Below are 16,739 nucleotides of genomic sequence, written 5' to 3'. Positions count from 1 at the left end.
ATCTACACCAAATCTTGTATTTTCTTTGGGTTCTTAAGAATTTTTAGCAAACTTTCACATGAAGCACTACTATGCAAGTAGCTGAATACAATTGATTACTTTTAATCTGATAGGATCAATTGACACAGTATTACCTATATCCTATACCATAATTTTTTTTAACAAATAGAAATAATAATATAAAAATATGAGAAAAAAGTGTTGGAACAAATTGATGAACAACACATAATAAGAAATAGAATAAGTAGATGAAGTCTTGAGATGAAGTGTGAATTAGATTCATTGTCTTAAGAGTTATTCGGCGGATATCCAAAAAACTCTTTAGGATACAACAACTTTCTTTGGATCGAACCAGGTTGCTAAACTAACGAGATGAAGTTTGTAGCCCTAGTGAGAGCCTCATAAGACACGAGAGTTGTATAAAGTCTAGTGTATTGAGAGTGAAGTGAGAGACTCCATTTATAGAGAGTTAATTTCTAGTGGACATTTGAACTTTGGACATACGAGTCATTTTCTAGATTAGTTATATTTATATGGTGGATCGGTACATGACATAAAACTCCTCGGTGGAAAATAGTGAGTTGAGAAGAAGAGAATGTCCCGCTTATTAAAAATTCTACACAAACAATTAGGAAATATTCAAGTATAGCTTCTCACCTACTATGGTTGAACTCCTTTCTTATATGTTTTTAGAGAAAGAGAATCCATATATAATATGAAGCTAGGATAGGTATGAGAATGATGCATAATTTTTTTTCGAACGAATGAGTAGCAGTAATTTACATTTAAAACCTTTTTTTTTGTTACACATTTAAAACCTTTAAGTCTATAATAATAAGTAATATTAAAAAATATACATCAAAACATCTTAATAAATTAATGAGTTGCAAATTTATTATGTGTTTAAGTATATTAACACTTTACAATTGTGCATATTTTTCATAGCATTAACAATTTTTTTTATAAATATAGTGATAATATTTTTATTCGGATCAAATTTTTAGGCCCAATCAAACATTAAAAAATGTGAACTTTGTAGTCTTCGCCTCCGACCCGAAGAGGAGAGAACACCGAGTCAAGCCAATGCCCTTATCCGCCTGAATTGAATTCATATCTCCTTCGGCTGGTCGAGAAGGGAGAAAGCTCGGGGAATGAGACTTTACCTCATAGTCATGCTCTAATGAAGTTATTTTGTTACAAAATTACTGAACAAAATACACCGAATAATATTGTCGTGTTCTGTTTTATCATATTTTGTTTCGTTCGGCTACCAAAACGCTAATAACACCACTTATAGTGGGCTGGTACTAGGTTAAAAAAATATGAAGAAGGCCCACAATGGTCCAAATACAGAAACATGGATGTGTGCTGTTAGCATCTCTTTTCTCTCTTTACAGTGCAGTTCATGATACAGAGATTCACTCCAAACAGAACCTCCCTTCAGATCAACGCAACAGAAGAAGATGTTCAAAAAGTATGCTCCCTCGTTCTACATTCATTTCTGCAAATTCATGCTTTGTGATTCTCTTTGCACTTGCACCTTTGCTGGTGCTTCTGGGGCCTTAAACCCTAATTTTTCATGTGTCGCATGCCCAATTTCAAGGGCATGAACATGATCTTATTGCTACCCACAACAATTTTTCATTGAATATTGGATTTTCAATGCGTGTCTTTAGATTTACGTGTGAAAAGATTTGAACTTTTTGGATTTTTTTTTTTTGCAGATTTTCAGGTGAAGAGGTTTCTGCGCAGAATCAAGTGAAGGCGTCTGTTCAACGAAGAATACGGCAAAGCATCGCGGAAGAGGTGATTTCATGTTCTGAAATTGGTTTTTTGATGTTAATTTTTCTCTATGTTTTTCAATTTTGTACTAACCTCAGTCACTCACTTCACTGCTGCAGTACCCAGGTCTTGAACCAGTGTTGGATGATATACTCCCTAAGAAGTCTCCTCTTATAGTTGCTAAATGGTTAGTCTTTTTCGCGGTGTTTTTTTGCGGCGTTGTGATTTTTATGGTTGCTAACTGTTTGCTTTTTTTTTCCCTTGATGTTTGTAGTCAGAACCATCTCAATCTTGTTCTGGTGAACAATGTGCCTTTGTTTTTCAGTATCCGGGATGGACCATACATGCCCACGTTGCGACTTCTCCATCAATGTAAAGTTTATATTTCTTGCAATGTTTAACTTGTCTAAAATACTTATTCTTCTGGGAAGTGGTACAAGCTGATGAATTATGAATATTTTAATGTTTTGGATAATGCATACTTGCTGAATAATTTTCAATTAGGATAGGGAAATACATTTTAGGGAAAAATTATAGTTGCTTGTTTTGCATGGTGCAACCAATAACTCTATGAGCTTTTCTAGAAATTGGTTTACAAAGCTTGAAGAAAATAATGTTTAGTTGCATTGTAATTCTTCAACTAAACTACTGTATACAAAAGGATATGTGGTGAGGAGAACCAAAGTTCTGATTTGTATGATTGTTGTGGCTCTTAAGCAGTTGGCCTAGGCTTTTTCATTTCCTTTTATCGCATCTTTATGTCTAGTCACTAGTGTGGTAATGGAAATTTGGGGGTGTAATTTGGTTCTGTGATAGCAAGAGATCAGGAACATCTGAAAATTGATGTGGTTTATTAACTCCTATTATGCTTATAATATTGTAGTGCTCCAGAATCCAGATCATTTTTTCAAACATATGATAAAATATTAAACTTATGCTTTTGTCTGTTTAGTGGTGGGTGGGAGCCATAGGATTCATGGTATGACAAGTTATCCTGAACAATATAGAACATGAAGGTCATATGGTTTGTCATCCATTGATGATATATATTCAAGCATTAGATTCCTCTGATACCTTGAGAATTGAAAAACTTACCTTCTATTTGCACTCCTCAATCCTTTGCATCGAGATATTGTATATTATTTGTGTTGATATTTTTACCCTACAATATAGAGAATCATGATATGGAATAGGATATAAGTGAAAAATATGAACTTGGAGAGATGGAGAGACACTCGGAGGAGGGGGGGGGACAAATCATTGTTTTCCTTATTGATACCAGTTTATCACTTTAGTCATCAATTACGTCCATCTTCACCTTTAAATGCAGGGGTAATTTAGTAATTTGTAAATATGATCATTTCACTTTCTTGGCTTTGACCAAAAGCACTTATGAAGCATCAATAGTTTCTAGGCTCACACGTGGACTTTATGCAATCTGCAATTGTTCATTCATTATATTGCATGTTAACGGTACTATTGATTTGAATTTCACAGATCCAGATATAATGAAGAAATTACAAGTTGACCGTGGTGCAATAAGATTTGTCTTGGCTGGTGCAAACATAATGTGTCCTGGTCTTACATCTCCTGGAGGTGTTTTGGATGAGGAAGTGGGGGCAGAATGTCCTGTGGTACTGCCATTATAATTTGCATTGATTGTCAATTGTAATGCACAACATAAGCATCTTGTAGTGAATTTATATTAACTTCCATCCCATATGTATTTATCTGATTTCAGGCCATCATGGCTGAAGGAAAACAGCATGCTCTTGCTATTGGCTTTACGAAAATGTCAGCAAAAGACATGTAAGAAACTTATCTTATCTCATCTTTTGACTTGACAGGAATGTTGAATGAAATAAATATGATTTTTTTCTTAAATAAATGGAGAACTCTGTCCGATATTCAACATTCGAAGAAAAATTTATGTAAATAGTTGTAGCCTAGGAAGCACGGGTACTTAAAAAATGGTGAAGTACCCATACCGGGTACGTAGCGATGGGTACGTTCTCCATACGTACCCAAAGATGATTTCAAACAAAAAAATATGGGTACTTATTGGGTACGTTTTTTGTACTGTTTGGGTACTCCATAAGTATTTTTGGGTACTTTTAGGTTATAACTTCAGTTTCATAATGGAACCCTATTTTAATACACATTAGTGGTAATCTTGAATATCTTCAATGTTAAAATGTTTCACTCCATACTCTGCTTAAGGACTTGTTATAATCTATCCTTTAATTTTTTTTGGATCAATATTGTGATATCTTTATTGAATGTTATTTTACTTTAAGCTTTTTCTATATTTTATATATATTTCAATTTTTAGATATATATATATATATATATTAAAAAATATACATATATACTAGCGTATCTGTACTCAGGATTTTATAAAATTGCCGTACCCCGTACCTGCATCCGGTACCGTACCCGTATCTGTGCAACCTAGGTTGTAGCATATCTCTTTATCAGGCGACAACCTCTCGTGTGCAATGCAATCTAGGGCCTAACTACATGTCTAGGTCAGGGTGCAACTGTATCTCAAACAATTTTCTCCCACAATTGGATAAATTTTTAAGCAAGATCGCTCAGTTAGATAAATCTTCCCCTTGTTTGAAAGCTTTATAGTGTTTACCTGAGTATGCATTTAGCATCTCCACCTAATTTTTACTTCCTTCCTGTGTGCTGTGGTGGACTTCAACTAGTGGAGTACAAAGCGATTAAGCGAATGATTCACTACTTTTATAGATGACTATTGTGTTGGGTAGCATGTAGATTACTCCCCCCATATGTTGGTAAGGTGCAACTGGAACTAGCTCAACTGAAAATTCAACATTGTACCTCAGTCTTTAAACCTGGAACATCGACTTTACTACCACTTGTATCAATGTTGCTTGCATATGCCTTAGCATTTGTTTTTTATTCAAGAATATAACTTATGGAAACACAGAAATCATGTTCATCTTCCTTGGTTGATTGTTCTCAAGTTTAACTACTTTCATGGTTTCAGAAAAGCAATCAACAAGGGAATTGGGGTCGACAACTTGCATTATCTCAATGATGGTCTTTGGAAGGTACTGATTAATATGTGTTTTCCTTCTTATATGTATCATTATTAATAAATAAGTTTATATAGATATCATATATTTGTTCTTTAATGCACTACCAGCAATAAATACCATGGCTTTTCTTATCCTTTTTTTATTTTTTTTGTTTATGCTTGGATCTTATATATAATAATTATACATGAAAACCAAATCAAGTTTCTAAAGTAACACTTTGATCCTCCTGAATTCTGCATTCTATACCTAGTGCTTGAGATATTTTCTGCTAATTTCTGATTTATTGTCATTATCCATGCTTACAGATGGAGCAACTTGATTGAAGATGTTGGAAGAGCTACAATGCCTATTAATGATGAATTCCTGTTGTCTAGACCTTGGTCCAGATTTAGGGATCATTGTGGTGCTTTATTTTCTCATACCCTTGTAATCATCAGTAAAGAAATGGATTGTTATACAAATTGCTGCTCTCTTGGTAATCATGTAGATTTTATGTAACTTATGGAGTACACTATGCATGTTGACAAATACAAAGTTTTGTTCATTTAAGGACTCCAATTGAATGTCGGATCCACGCAAGTAAATTCATTATGTTTGGAAATTTTTTTACCATTGATTCTAACGTCAAAATCAATCATGTAGAGAAGTTTATGTGAATAGCTTTTCGGTAGCATAATTGATTTTGAGAAAAAATTCATCCAAAGATGCTATTTGGTGATGCCATTTGATCTTGCGTACCTTAGAACTTTCAGCCTCAAACCTGAAATGTTTCTCACAACTCATTTGAAATGACCGTTTGATTGGAGGAAGAAAAAAATAGACTTCATTGCATTTATGCACTGTTACTACTTTCCCTTCTATTCATTATCACTCCAATCAAGCATAGTCTAAATGGCTCAGCCATTTCATTCAAGCTGCTCACCAGAAGTGCCCATCTGCTTCTATGATTGTTCAAACTGATGCAAATGAAGTTAAGAAAATAGTAAATATCAACTGACATGTGCTTCAATCGCATAACCTTAGTTCTTTGATAAAGCCAATGGAATTCCCGGGGCTGGTAGTTCGTATGCTTAACACGTGGTGGAGCTAAGGGCCAAGACTATTTGTACCATCCCTTTTACTATCCACATCATCCCTTTTGAGCAAAAATACAATTATACCCCCAATTAAAAAAAAACTGATTAAATTAATAAAAAAACCTACTAAGATAGCGGAAACTACCGCTATTAAGATAGCGGAAGTTACCGCTACTGATTAAATTCATAAAAAAAACATACTAAGATTAAATAATAAGGAGTATAGATAGGATAAGGATATCTAAGGAGATTGCCCCATCGGAGGTAGTAAGATTATGTGATTGTTGGGGGGGGGGGGGAGGGGGGGAGCAATTCTAAAGATGATTATGAACCCTCTGTAAGGTCGTCTAATGAAAGGGACTCGAAATCATTGGGAGCGAGATAACGAAGGATGAAAGTCAACCATGTCCAAACAAAGCTTAGCTGGAAGGTAAAAAGCCAGTGTTGCCAACAAGGGATGTAAATACGGTATTGAGAATCGGCGGGATAAGCATGAGCAATGATGGGAGAATAAATGAAGACGAATCAGGTGCAAGTCACGATGATGCAGGAGACGGCGGGAAAATGGATCCAGTGACATGTAGCGTCAACATCGGGCAGACTAAGAATCAAATTCTAAACAATAAAAGTGAGACAGATGTAATCCCTAATGAAGAAGGAAGCTCGATGACCTCTTATATTCCATCGACGGGCCAAAACATTAATGACTGACGTAATATTGGTGTGTAAAGATTTTGAGCCTCATTGGTTGGAGACATGAAGGACTTTTCCTATTCTATGTCAATGTCAACCCTAAACATTTCAATGGCACTAGAAATTAAGTAAGTACATACTTTCAAATTCTAATCCTTGGTCATGATGGTTTATATCTATGTTGTTGCTCAAATTTCTTATGACGGGTATGTTGCCTCCGGATGATGAACTCCTATCTTGGTATGCTGTTAATTTGATTATCAAAATGTATGCTGGTAGTTTCTTTGAACGTTTGCTAGCTATATTTGTCTAGTCTCATATTTCTCCTCAATAGATGGTGACATTTTTAAGTGGTAACCATTAAAATGTATATAATTCATGTGTTTCGAACCAGTTATATAATCCACATGCGCATAACCCTTAAGCTCAATATTCAAATGTTACTACCACGTAAAGTAGGATATAGATAATAGAAATAATTATTCATAAATTTCAAGCTAGGCTATGTACAAGGAGTACTGTTCTCAATCTCAAATATTATACAAGTTTAAGAGGTTCAACTTCCAATTATGAAAGGATGGAGAGCACACACATACTTTAGCTAGTTCACTTCACTTGTAGTGATAAGGATTTCTTGCTTTTCCTATGCAGAGGTGGAAGCTAGTGGGGCTTCATGAAGGGTTGCTAGCATTTCTCTTACTCTAAATAAAGAAAGTACAAGTCAAGATGATTCAAGACCAGCAATGTGAGCAGGATTTGGGAGACCAGGATGCTTTGATGATGCGCGCTATATAGGATGGTGATTAGCGTTGTAGGAATTAGGAAGATGTCTCAAGAGAAACAGTTGAATATCAATTAAACGGACGGTGACACTCACTTCAAGATAAAAAGTAAACGATACTTTTTTTTATACATTGGCACATACAAAATGTACCTAAATAAAGAATCATGGTTCATGAAGTAGTGATCATTGCACAGGGCAACTTGCAACTGCAACGCCCTTTGCAGTAGGACAACGAGCCAAGGGGCACCCATCTACATTACCATTTCCCCACCAGTCAATACTAATGCCATTGAGTGTAAGAAACAGCAAGATTGTCATAAAGGCAGTTCCAGCATCAAGACCACCAGACATAACATAATTGTAGCGCGTCCACCATTGTTGTTTGTACCTAAATATCACATACCCTGAGAGAAACGCGACGAGTAACCAACTAGTGTAGTTAACTGCAGTGGCAGGGGGCATCATTGATGTAGCACCAAGCATGATAGGCATGTGAATCAGGCGTAACCATTCTTTATCTGGGAAGGCCTTGTGAGCAAGCCAAACTAGAAGAGGAGCAATGGCTCCACCAAGGAAGAAGTAATTCACTTTGCCATATACACCTTGGTCTCCAAATATCCTTCGTGGTCCTAGAAGACCCCAGATAACAGATGCATCATAGAAGACGTTGTCCATTGGGCATAGCCAAGGGCTATCAGTTGGTAATTTTGAAGCATCACAAAGGTCAGGGATTGTCCCCATCAACCACCATGCAGTTCCAGTGTACACAACTACTGATATGATTGTTCCCACCACCTACATACAATGCATTCAGCTTTAGTTTTTTGGTGAAGAAAACAAAGAAAACGAAGGCATCATGACAAGGAGACGACTGTTCTAGGCAAGTTTTGTATATCAATAAACGACATCCTATTCTGTGGATAACCTTAAACAACAAACATTCCAGAACTGCTTTTCGAAAAAAAGAACATTCTGGAACAAAGGTAGTGTTTTTTTTAGTTTTCTACAACTAACCCACATAATTTTATTCTAGTTTTCTGCAACTAGGTAATCATAACTAACAAGTCATCATAACTAGGAGAGATTACAGTCTTAATCCTAACATTTTTTAACATAGAATGAGATAGGAATGAATCATAGCTAACCTGTGCCATGAACATTGTTCTTGGTGGAATCTTCATATAGTGACCGAGCTTGAAGTCTCCCAAGAATGTTAGTGCTTGAGCCATGCTAATGTAACCATACACCTTAAAGCACATGTTAGCCACAGGGCGCTCTGGATACATGTAACCAATGATGTATTCTGTTATAATGTTTAAACCTGGTTGCTGTTAAGAAGAAAGTCATGAAGTGTTAGACAGTTCTCCTTAGCGCCAATATGAAAATAGCAAGCTCTTTAAGTAAGTGATTGTTTGGATACACGGTAGATTTGATTATGGGAGAAGCTACACCTAATGACTTTTATGGGAGGAAAAGTGAGTTAATGAATTTGTACATGAATCTAGACATGTTATAGATTGTCAAGGTACCTGATTTGTAGTGGCTGCTATAATACCGATTGGAAGAGTGAAGGCAATGGCAATTGCACAAGCTAGCAACACACCCCACCAAGGTAATTGAAGTGATTCGTTGAAGTACTCACAGATAAAAAGAATCAGAGCTATGTTCAACACTAGAATGATGTGAAACCACCACTGGGGGACTGATTTGTACCTCCTCATAAGTCTAGTGTGTATGTCAATTTTTTTATTATCTCCAAATGCCCTTTTGCTCTGCATCCATATTTCCCTGAATAAATACGGTAATTGCAAATGAAATTAAGACATCACATTTGTCCAAAATAAAATTTGGAATATGCTGAGGACTGTGCAGACTTTCATATTAAATCATAACAAGAACATCTTTACTTTATTCAAACAGAAGAAATCTGTGATCATACTATATAAGAAAAACTCTCGTAGTTCTAGGATGTGAAAGTATTCCAATTTAATCCAAACATCACTACAATCATGACTCACCATAGTAACTGATATCATGAGTATATGGAAATCAAGTTTAGAGAATGATACCAGGTACCCACATTCACACTTCCCAAGTGAAACAGATAACACAACAATGAATCGCAATGATATTAGGTTCACAATTACTCTATACTATTGAATCATAACATGCTGTAATTTATATGTATGTCTTATAAGTTAATTTAAACTCAGCAGTTTCTACAAGGAAATAACATTTTCAAAAAAAAAAATACAAGGAAATGATCATTTATAAATTGAAACTGTTTAGCCCATAAGTTCAGAAGAGGTCTATTTAAGAGCTACATAAAATTTAAAAATGGGGGACGATCATAATATGTAAAATCCATAACATTTCATATAGATGATAAAAGAAAATGAATCACAGGGTGGCTACCTTCCATGAAAGAGCAGAACATGCACTATCGTAGCAGAAAGCGCCGCGAATCCAAGGCCATAAGTCATTGCAAAGAATGTGCTGAGATGTAAAGTCCCGCTCTTTGAATAAGCCTCACGATCAAGATGGAAATTGGAGTCCACAATAGAATCAATTTTATACTCTGAACCATTTCCCATAAAAAGTTTACTTGAAAATATTGGAAACGTCTTGGCATCATAAGTATTTGTCCAGTAAGCAAGTGGTGTCATCACATACATGACCATAAAAAATCCAACAGCAACATTTGCAGTGGCGAACCATGGACTAGCTAGTGGACTACCAAGGTACGAAGATATCACAGACCAATCAAATCCAAGTGCACCAATGCCAAGACCCTTCATGCCAGAACCAAGTTGTTGGACTAGGATAGACTTGGGAGCAAACCAACATACCCAAGAGAAAGATGTCAGCATTTGAAACAAGTAGCCAGGCAACACATAGTATGCCATGGCAGAGATCAAGACAAGGACGAAGAACTGAGTGCGGGTTGTGCCTCCTTTCAGTCTCTTGTCTTTCTCGTGTAGAGCCCTGCATTACAATAAACTAGCTTATTGCGTGTTTGGAAATTCTTTCACCATTGATTCTAAAGTCAAAATTAATGATGGAGAGAAGCTTCTGTGAGTAACTTCTAGGTCTCAGAATTGATTCTAAGAACACAGAAGCGGACCCAAACATGTTATTAGCATAGTTGCATTCTTTAAGAAATTGCGGAAGTTTGAATAAGATAATTTGTTGAAAAGATTTACCTGAATAATGAGACCTGTACTAGATTAGAAGGCCACCACATCTCCCCTGGCTCAACCAGAAATTTCCTAAACAGTCCTGCCCAGCCAAATCCCAACACCTGAATTTGAATAACAAGCATGAGACAATATTCTGTACCCTTTCATATGAGTTAGCCAAGAAAATTAGTACAACATGAAGAAAATGGAAGTTTAGCTGATTGTGAGTTGTGACAATCATTTCAACATAACATAGTTTCTATGCCAGAATAAATCAAACATCATTCAAGTGTCCACAATCAACCCTGACCAAATAATCTCAGGGTCAAAGATGAATTAGTGGATTTGTAGATGACAGGATTGAATACAGGTTAAAATTTCAACTTTTTTTATCTAGTGAAAATCTGAAGAATTATTTGATATTGATTAATATTCTCTCTGGGTTTTTCTAAGTGGTCCTTAATAGCTACTAAAGCTATCAGGTGATAAAATTCTTCATAAGTGGACTTGCAATTGAAAAGTATTTAACGCTTTGGTTGACAACTTGTCCTGGATTATTAAATTTCGTTCTCCAAGTTGTTGCCACTTAACAAGATTGTGCTATTTTCTCCCTCAATTTCACTATTCATAGCATCTTTGGATCAGCTTCTCTTACCCTAAGGCTGGAATCAATTCTGAAATTCAGAACCTACTCACATAAATTTCTCCCGAAAATTGATTCTAGGTTTAGAATCAATTGAAAAACGATTTCCAAACACGCACTCACAGAGTCCCATAACATTCAACAGTTAAGAATATGAAGATTCTTAAAGCACAAGTAAAGTAACTTTTAGGCTACCTAGAAATGAGAAAAATACATAGAATTATGGGTTGAAGAGAACCTGAGTGGTGAGCATGAGCAATATTGCGGGGAGGAAATCGAGTTTTCTTCTGTAAATGAGCTTCACTGCAGTCAAAATATGCGTAGCGTAGACACTTCCAGCACCAGAATTTGCAAAGATTGTTATGAGAACATGCTCCTTAACATTGAATGGCCCTCTATTGAGCGAGAATTCGAAGCGCGATCCCTGGAAAAACACGCGAGTCGGCAATGTCCTCGCCATGAAATGGCCAATTGGAACCACAGCAATCTGGGCAGAAATTGATGTCACTGTCAAAGGCTCAGTTCTGTACCAAAAGAATTGGTTCACAAAGGAAAGCAACACACAAGATACAACACCCAGAAACCACATTCTGAATGTAAGAATGTGCAAACTGGGGTCATCGGTTTTCGGCACTGTGAGTTCCACTTGTTTCACAGGGCTCTCTTCTTCTATTTCTTCTTCTTCTTCTTCTTCATGCTCTCTATTCACCTCCTCTGTCGTCTTGCTTCCTTCCATCTCAAACCTTGAAGCCATGCTCGGTGCTCACAAATGCTGATAAGAATTCACGAGCGTTTCTGATAAAGAAAGTGTGCATTTCATTTTTGGGTTATGATTCTATCCCATTTTCATAGCCTGATTCAAATTCATGCACAATGCAAATAAAGAAACACTACTACAATGTCAAAACTGGATAATATATGCATCTTTCTAACCTGGAAGCAACAACGCAGCTTTGTGGAGGGGTCCTCAGAGGTGTTTCATTGCTGGTTCTTTATGCTGAATGATGGGGCATGCATCATTCATAGATAATGCTTGCCAAATCCAAGGGCTTTTATAGAGTTAACATTGAATGAATGTGATTCTGAGGTGGCCATTGCTTTGCTAAACATAGGATGTCACAAGATTCACCTTTGGAGGCATATTTTTAGGGAAGTCAACTCGATGTTTTTGCTAAAAATGGCATCAGTATGTTAGGTTCTTACAGGGTGTTTCAGATCCTCTCTTCTTTTGGTCTAGATTCATTTATGTTTCATGTGTGTAATACTTTCATATTTAATTTAGGCAAACTTAAAAATGTTGTTTGTGTAAAGGTGACCTCTTCGGTATTGTCTCAATTGAGACAGTTTCAAAACAGTTTCAAATGCAACCAATAAACTCATGACACTAGTTAATTATGTTTTTTATTTTTATTTTTTTAACAGTCACCAAATATTTGATTTTTCAACATCAACATTTTACTAAACTAAATTTTAGTCTCAATTAATCTACATCATTATACTTTCTTCTAAAGACTACAATTTAACCATAACATTTGACACATTTTATTTTTTAATCTTCATCATTTAATATTTTATATTCTATTCCAAAAACTATCACAAATTATTATTTAAATTCAAACTCATAAATCTTAATCAACATTTAACTTTATCACCGTATAAATTTAGTGGTTCATTTATCATTTTTATGGAATTTATGAAATAAAATATAAGGATGCAGATTAACAGGGATTGAAATATATATTTTGAAAAATATTAACTTCAAAATATCTAATAACATGTGTCATATTTGTATTGGTTAAGTATGAGACTGTTTTGAAACTATCTCAATTGGAACAGTACTCAAAAATTACCCTGTGTTTTAAACAGCAGCCATGTCCCCCACTTTTTGGCCAATAGCAAGATGCCTAGTGTACTAGACTGCCATGTCATCCATTTGACTAGTAATTTTAATGTTTCAAATTTGGGTCCCTAAACTTGTTAAGTTTTGCATTTTATCCTTCAACTATTTACATTTTTAATTATTTTTGAACTTAGAAAAATCAAATTAAACCTAAAATAAAATTTGTGAAACACATTCATTAACCTAAAACATTTCTGCTTCATCATGTTCTCTCTTCAGCCGCAGCTTCCTCGCTGGTGGTGGTTGCTATCGCGGCGGTGTCACATGGGTTGTGGCTGGCTTCACCACCGCGCCGTGTTCCAGCTTCTGGGCCTCCTCAACCGAAGTTTCTCCTCCGCCTCAAACGAATCATCTGCTGCAAGGCCCCCTCCCCCTCCCCCGCCGCCGCAAGCCTTGTTTATTCCGACCAGAAGCACTTCAAATCCAAGTGCTCCTCTTTTTATTCCGCTACATTGCACCTATCACAACACCTTAGTAATAGTACCTGAGCATCTCTTCGTGGTTTTCAAAGTTTACTTCATCATTTTTCCTTCTTTTAGATAAAAGACAAAGCATATTGCTTTATGATGTGTTTGTTTAGATTTACAATGTTTCTAATTTTGTTTTAGACATTGTTTCTTCTAGAGTTTATGGTGAGGAAGAACACGCATGCCTTGTGAATGATAAAAGTTCACTTATTTCACTTATTGTTTCTGACCCAGAAAATTCTCTAGAGAATTGGAAATCCAAGGGTGTTCATGTTTGTGATTGGTCTGGTATCAAATGCAACAATGCCAGTGACAGGATCATAGAGATTGATCTCAGTGGAAGGTCACTAGGAGGCACCATTTCCCCTGCTCTTGCTAACCTCTCTTCCTTGCAAATTCTTGATCTTTCTGGGTTTTTTTTGGTGGGTCACATTCATAAAGAGCTAGGAAATTTAGTTCACCTTGAACAACTCAGTTTATCAGGGAATTTTCTTGAAGGAAGCATTCCCTCTGAGTTTGGTTCACTTCACAACTTGTACTACCTTGACATGGGAAGCAACCATCTTGAGGGAGAGATTCCCCCATCACTTTTCCACAATGTGACTTCATTGAGTTACATAGACCTTTCTAATAACTCTTTTCCATATATTTTTAATTTAACTTCTTTTTCTACCTCTTAAGGTTCCAAAGTATTGTTATTTTAGGTTCCAAAGTAATTTCTTTTGCAGTGTGATTTTGTCTGCAAGTGGTGATAATTAATTATTTTCTACTGATTGCTTGTGTTTGATTTACCTCAGTTTCAGTGACTGATCTGAGATAGTTTTTGAACTCCTCTACACAGCTTTCTCTAGATCCTACTTGAATTGCACAACTATCATGGTTTTGTTAGTTACCTTGGAGAAGCTGCCTTCCAGAAGGGGTGAATGTTGTTTGTGCTTTTTGCAGGTCTGCTGAGGAAACAACTGAACACTTATTATTCATGTGCCCTCAACTGTTTATGGTATTCCATGTTGTAGCAATTGTCTTTTCTTTTATTGATGGTTCTGAACTCTTTATTTGTATTCATGTTGCAGCAATTGTCCTTTATGAACTCACAGTGTCAGTATGATCACCATATCTGATACGGTTGGGGATCGGATCAACACAAAAGCATTTTCGAATGTCATCTTCTACCTCAACTCATGCAAAAAATATTCACTTTTACGAGTCATACAATGCCATCAGATTAAAGAGACTTCTCCTGGAAGGGGTGGTTATGTTATAAACATCTTTATTGAAGTTTTCCATCTTGATTGAAGTTTCAAGATCGAAAGTGCAAAGCTAATGCGTGAAGATTATTATGTAGAATAGGAAAGTTTCTATTGAATATGAATTATGTACTCTTATTGAATACACACTATTGAACTTCAGTAGTTGCACAATGATGTAGCAAAAGTTTTGATTGCAATAAAATGAGACTTGAAATCTAATCCTTTGTCAACTTTATGCTTCACTGTTGCATGAAAGCAGTTTTTAAGTTATACCTTACGCCACAAGAATAATTGATTAGTATGACAACTTTATTTTCTAAGAAGAAAACGTGTGGGCAAACATCTCATGCCCAAGCAGCTTCATCATTTGTTTTAAGAGTGATGTAATATAAGATTTCTTTCTTTTTTAGTGATTGTAGGCACATTTAGTACGGGCTGCTGAAGCTATTTTTCATGATTAGATTGAGACGGAAAAACATTAAATGCTGCTAACAATATAGAAGTATCAAATAGCTCATCAACCACTCATTTTAATGGAGAACAACTCTGCTTTTCTATACACTAGAAACTATCACAATTTCAACGTTTGGTCCTTGAAAAATGTTTCTTTGAGATGTTATTCCTAGAATTTTTTTTAATCAAATTAGGTTCAAAATGATTTTTCTGCCTATGTGTCACAAATTTTACCCTATCATCATGTCCACGTGGCTTTTTATATATCCTAGTCATTTTTTTAATTCCACGACATATTAAATACTCAAAAATTAAAATCCAAAAATTAAAAAACAACGGTTAAGGATTTATGAGGATTGTAGTTAATATCATGGTTACGAAATCAGTCGCAGAGGAAAGGTTAGTAAATACTACAATCTCCTTCTCCTTCACTTTTGTCTCCATGGATTTATCAGGATTTATGAGGATTTATCAAATTCTCAGTGTTAATAATGTTGATGTGGAAAATAGAAAATTAAAGAAAAAAATGTATGACTTGAAAATTATAATAGCCACGTGAAAATAAAAATCAATATAAAAAGATAGGTAGAAATGTTTTCGTGCCACTTCAGCTTCAAAACACACTTTGTACCTAATTTGATTAAAAACAATTTCAGGGATAACATTTCAAAAAAAAATTCCAATGATCCAATTTGATTTCCTTTACAATTTTAAGGACCTTAAGCATATTTAAGCCTTAATTTAAAACAAAAATAACAATTAGAATGCAAAACAACAGAGAGAAATTAGCGAAAAGCAAGCTACTATAGCTAAATTCGAGCTTTCCCTTGATTCTTATTTGATTTGGATTGAGAATTTTCCTCCGGGTTTGAGGGCATCCTATGCGATGTTGTTTCAGTTTTGAATGGATAAAATCACTATCCTTAAAAAAAACAAGTTGATTAGTTCTTTTTATTATATTTCCTTTTTTTTACAAAAGTTTATGATGTCTCCTTGGTTATAATTTCAAAATAGAAAACATAATTAAATATTTTTTAACTAAGTTGATTAATTCTTTTTATTATATTTCCTCTAGTAAATTTTAGTGTTTTTTTTTTACCCGCGCGTTGCACGGGGAATTTGTCTATTGTATTTGATACATCGATTAATATTTTAAATTATAAAATATTTAAGATGCTAAGAATGTAAGAACAATCATAATAAAGATGTAGATATTTAAAGAGCACAAATTTTAAAAAACACAGAACTTAATAAGCCAAAAGCTTTATGTTTTGCATATGTGAGGTATAACTGAATTTTGTTTGTGAAGATGTATACTCGTGTTGCATAAAAGGTAATGTTTTTGTGTTTTAGATATATAACAATACATGAATATATAATTATTGTTTAAATTATTAAAAATACACTTAAGTTATAGAAAAATGAATTATTTTTTTTAACTCGT

At 35.1% G+C, this 16,739-nt stretch overlaps 3 protein-coding genes across 4 annotated transcripts; 2 read left to right on the top strand and 1 right to left on the bottom strand.

Moving 5' to 3' along the window:
* The first annotated feature begins 1,316 nt into the window (after window positions 1–1,316).
* Window positions 1,317–5,451, top strand: LOC130745093 (uncharacterized). Its single transcript, XM_057597239.1, has 8 exons — window positions 1,317–1,474; window positions 1,725–1,806; window positions 1,902–1,969; window positions 2,057–2,154; window positions 3,280–3,416; window positions 3,524–3,591; window positions 4,799–4,862; window positions 5,156–5,451. The coding sequence occupies exons 1-8, from the start codon at window positions 1,464–1,466 to the stop codon at window positions 5,171–5,173; spliced, it is 546 nt and encodes a 181-aa protein (XP_057453222.1). The 5' UTR covers window positions 1,317–1,463; the 3' UTR covers window positions 5,174–5,451.
* Window positions 5,452–7,138: 1,687 nt separating this feature from the next.
* Window positions 7,139–12,407, bottom strand: LOC130745086 (oligopeptide transporter 6-like). Its single transcript, XM_057597234.1, has 7 exons — window positions 12,159–12,407; window positions 11,464–12,020; window positions 10,607–10,704; window positions 9,819–10,388; window positions 8,933–9,191; window positions 8,549–8,731; window positions 7,139–8,198 (listed from the first exon to the last, which is right to left on the bottom strand). Exons 2-7 carry the CDS (start codon window positions 11,977–11,979, stop codon window positions 7,587–7,589), a joined length of 2,238 nt encoding a protein of 745 aa, XP_057453217.1. The 5' UTR covers window positions 11,980–12,020; window positions 12,159–12,407; the 3' UTR covers window positions 7,139–7,586.
* An 884-nt stretch (window positions 12,408–13,291) lies between these two features.
* On the top strand, window positions 13,292–15,061 carry LOC130745068 (uncharacterized). Of its 2 annotated transcripts, XM_057597216.1 has the most exons (3): window positions 13,292–13,552; window positions 14,434–14,537; window positions 14,666–15,061. In XM_057597216.1, exons 1-3 carry the CDS (start codon window positions 13,330–13,332, stop codon window positions 14,711–14,713), a joined length of 375 nt encoding a protein of 124 aa, XP_057453199.1. In that variant the 5' UTR covers window positions 13,292–13,329; the 3' UTR covers window positions 14,714–15,061. The 2 variants fall into 2 exon arrangements, 1 of the variants encoding a protein (XP_057453199.1); XR_009021518.1 differs by having other exon boundaries at window positions 13,292–14,592.
* The last annotated feature ends 1,678 nt before the right edge of the window (window positions 15,062–16,739 follow it).

The sequence above is a fragment of the Lotus japonicus genome, chromosome 1 (genome assembly GCF_012489685.1).
Source record: "Lotus japonicus ecotype B-129 chromosome 1, LjGifu_v1.2".
Taxonomy (NCBI): domain Eukaryota; kingdom Viridiplantae; phylum Streptophyta; class Magnoliopsida; order Fabales; family Fabaceae; genus Lotus; species Lotus japonicus.
The sequence above is the reverse complement of the archived record's forward strand: the minus strand, read 5'-3'. Positions and strand labels throughout refer to the sequence as shown.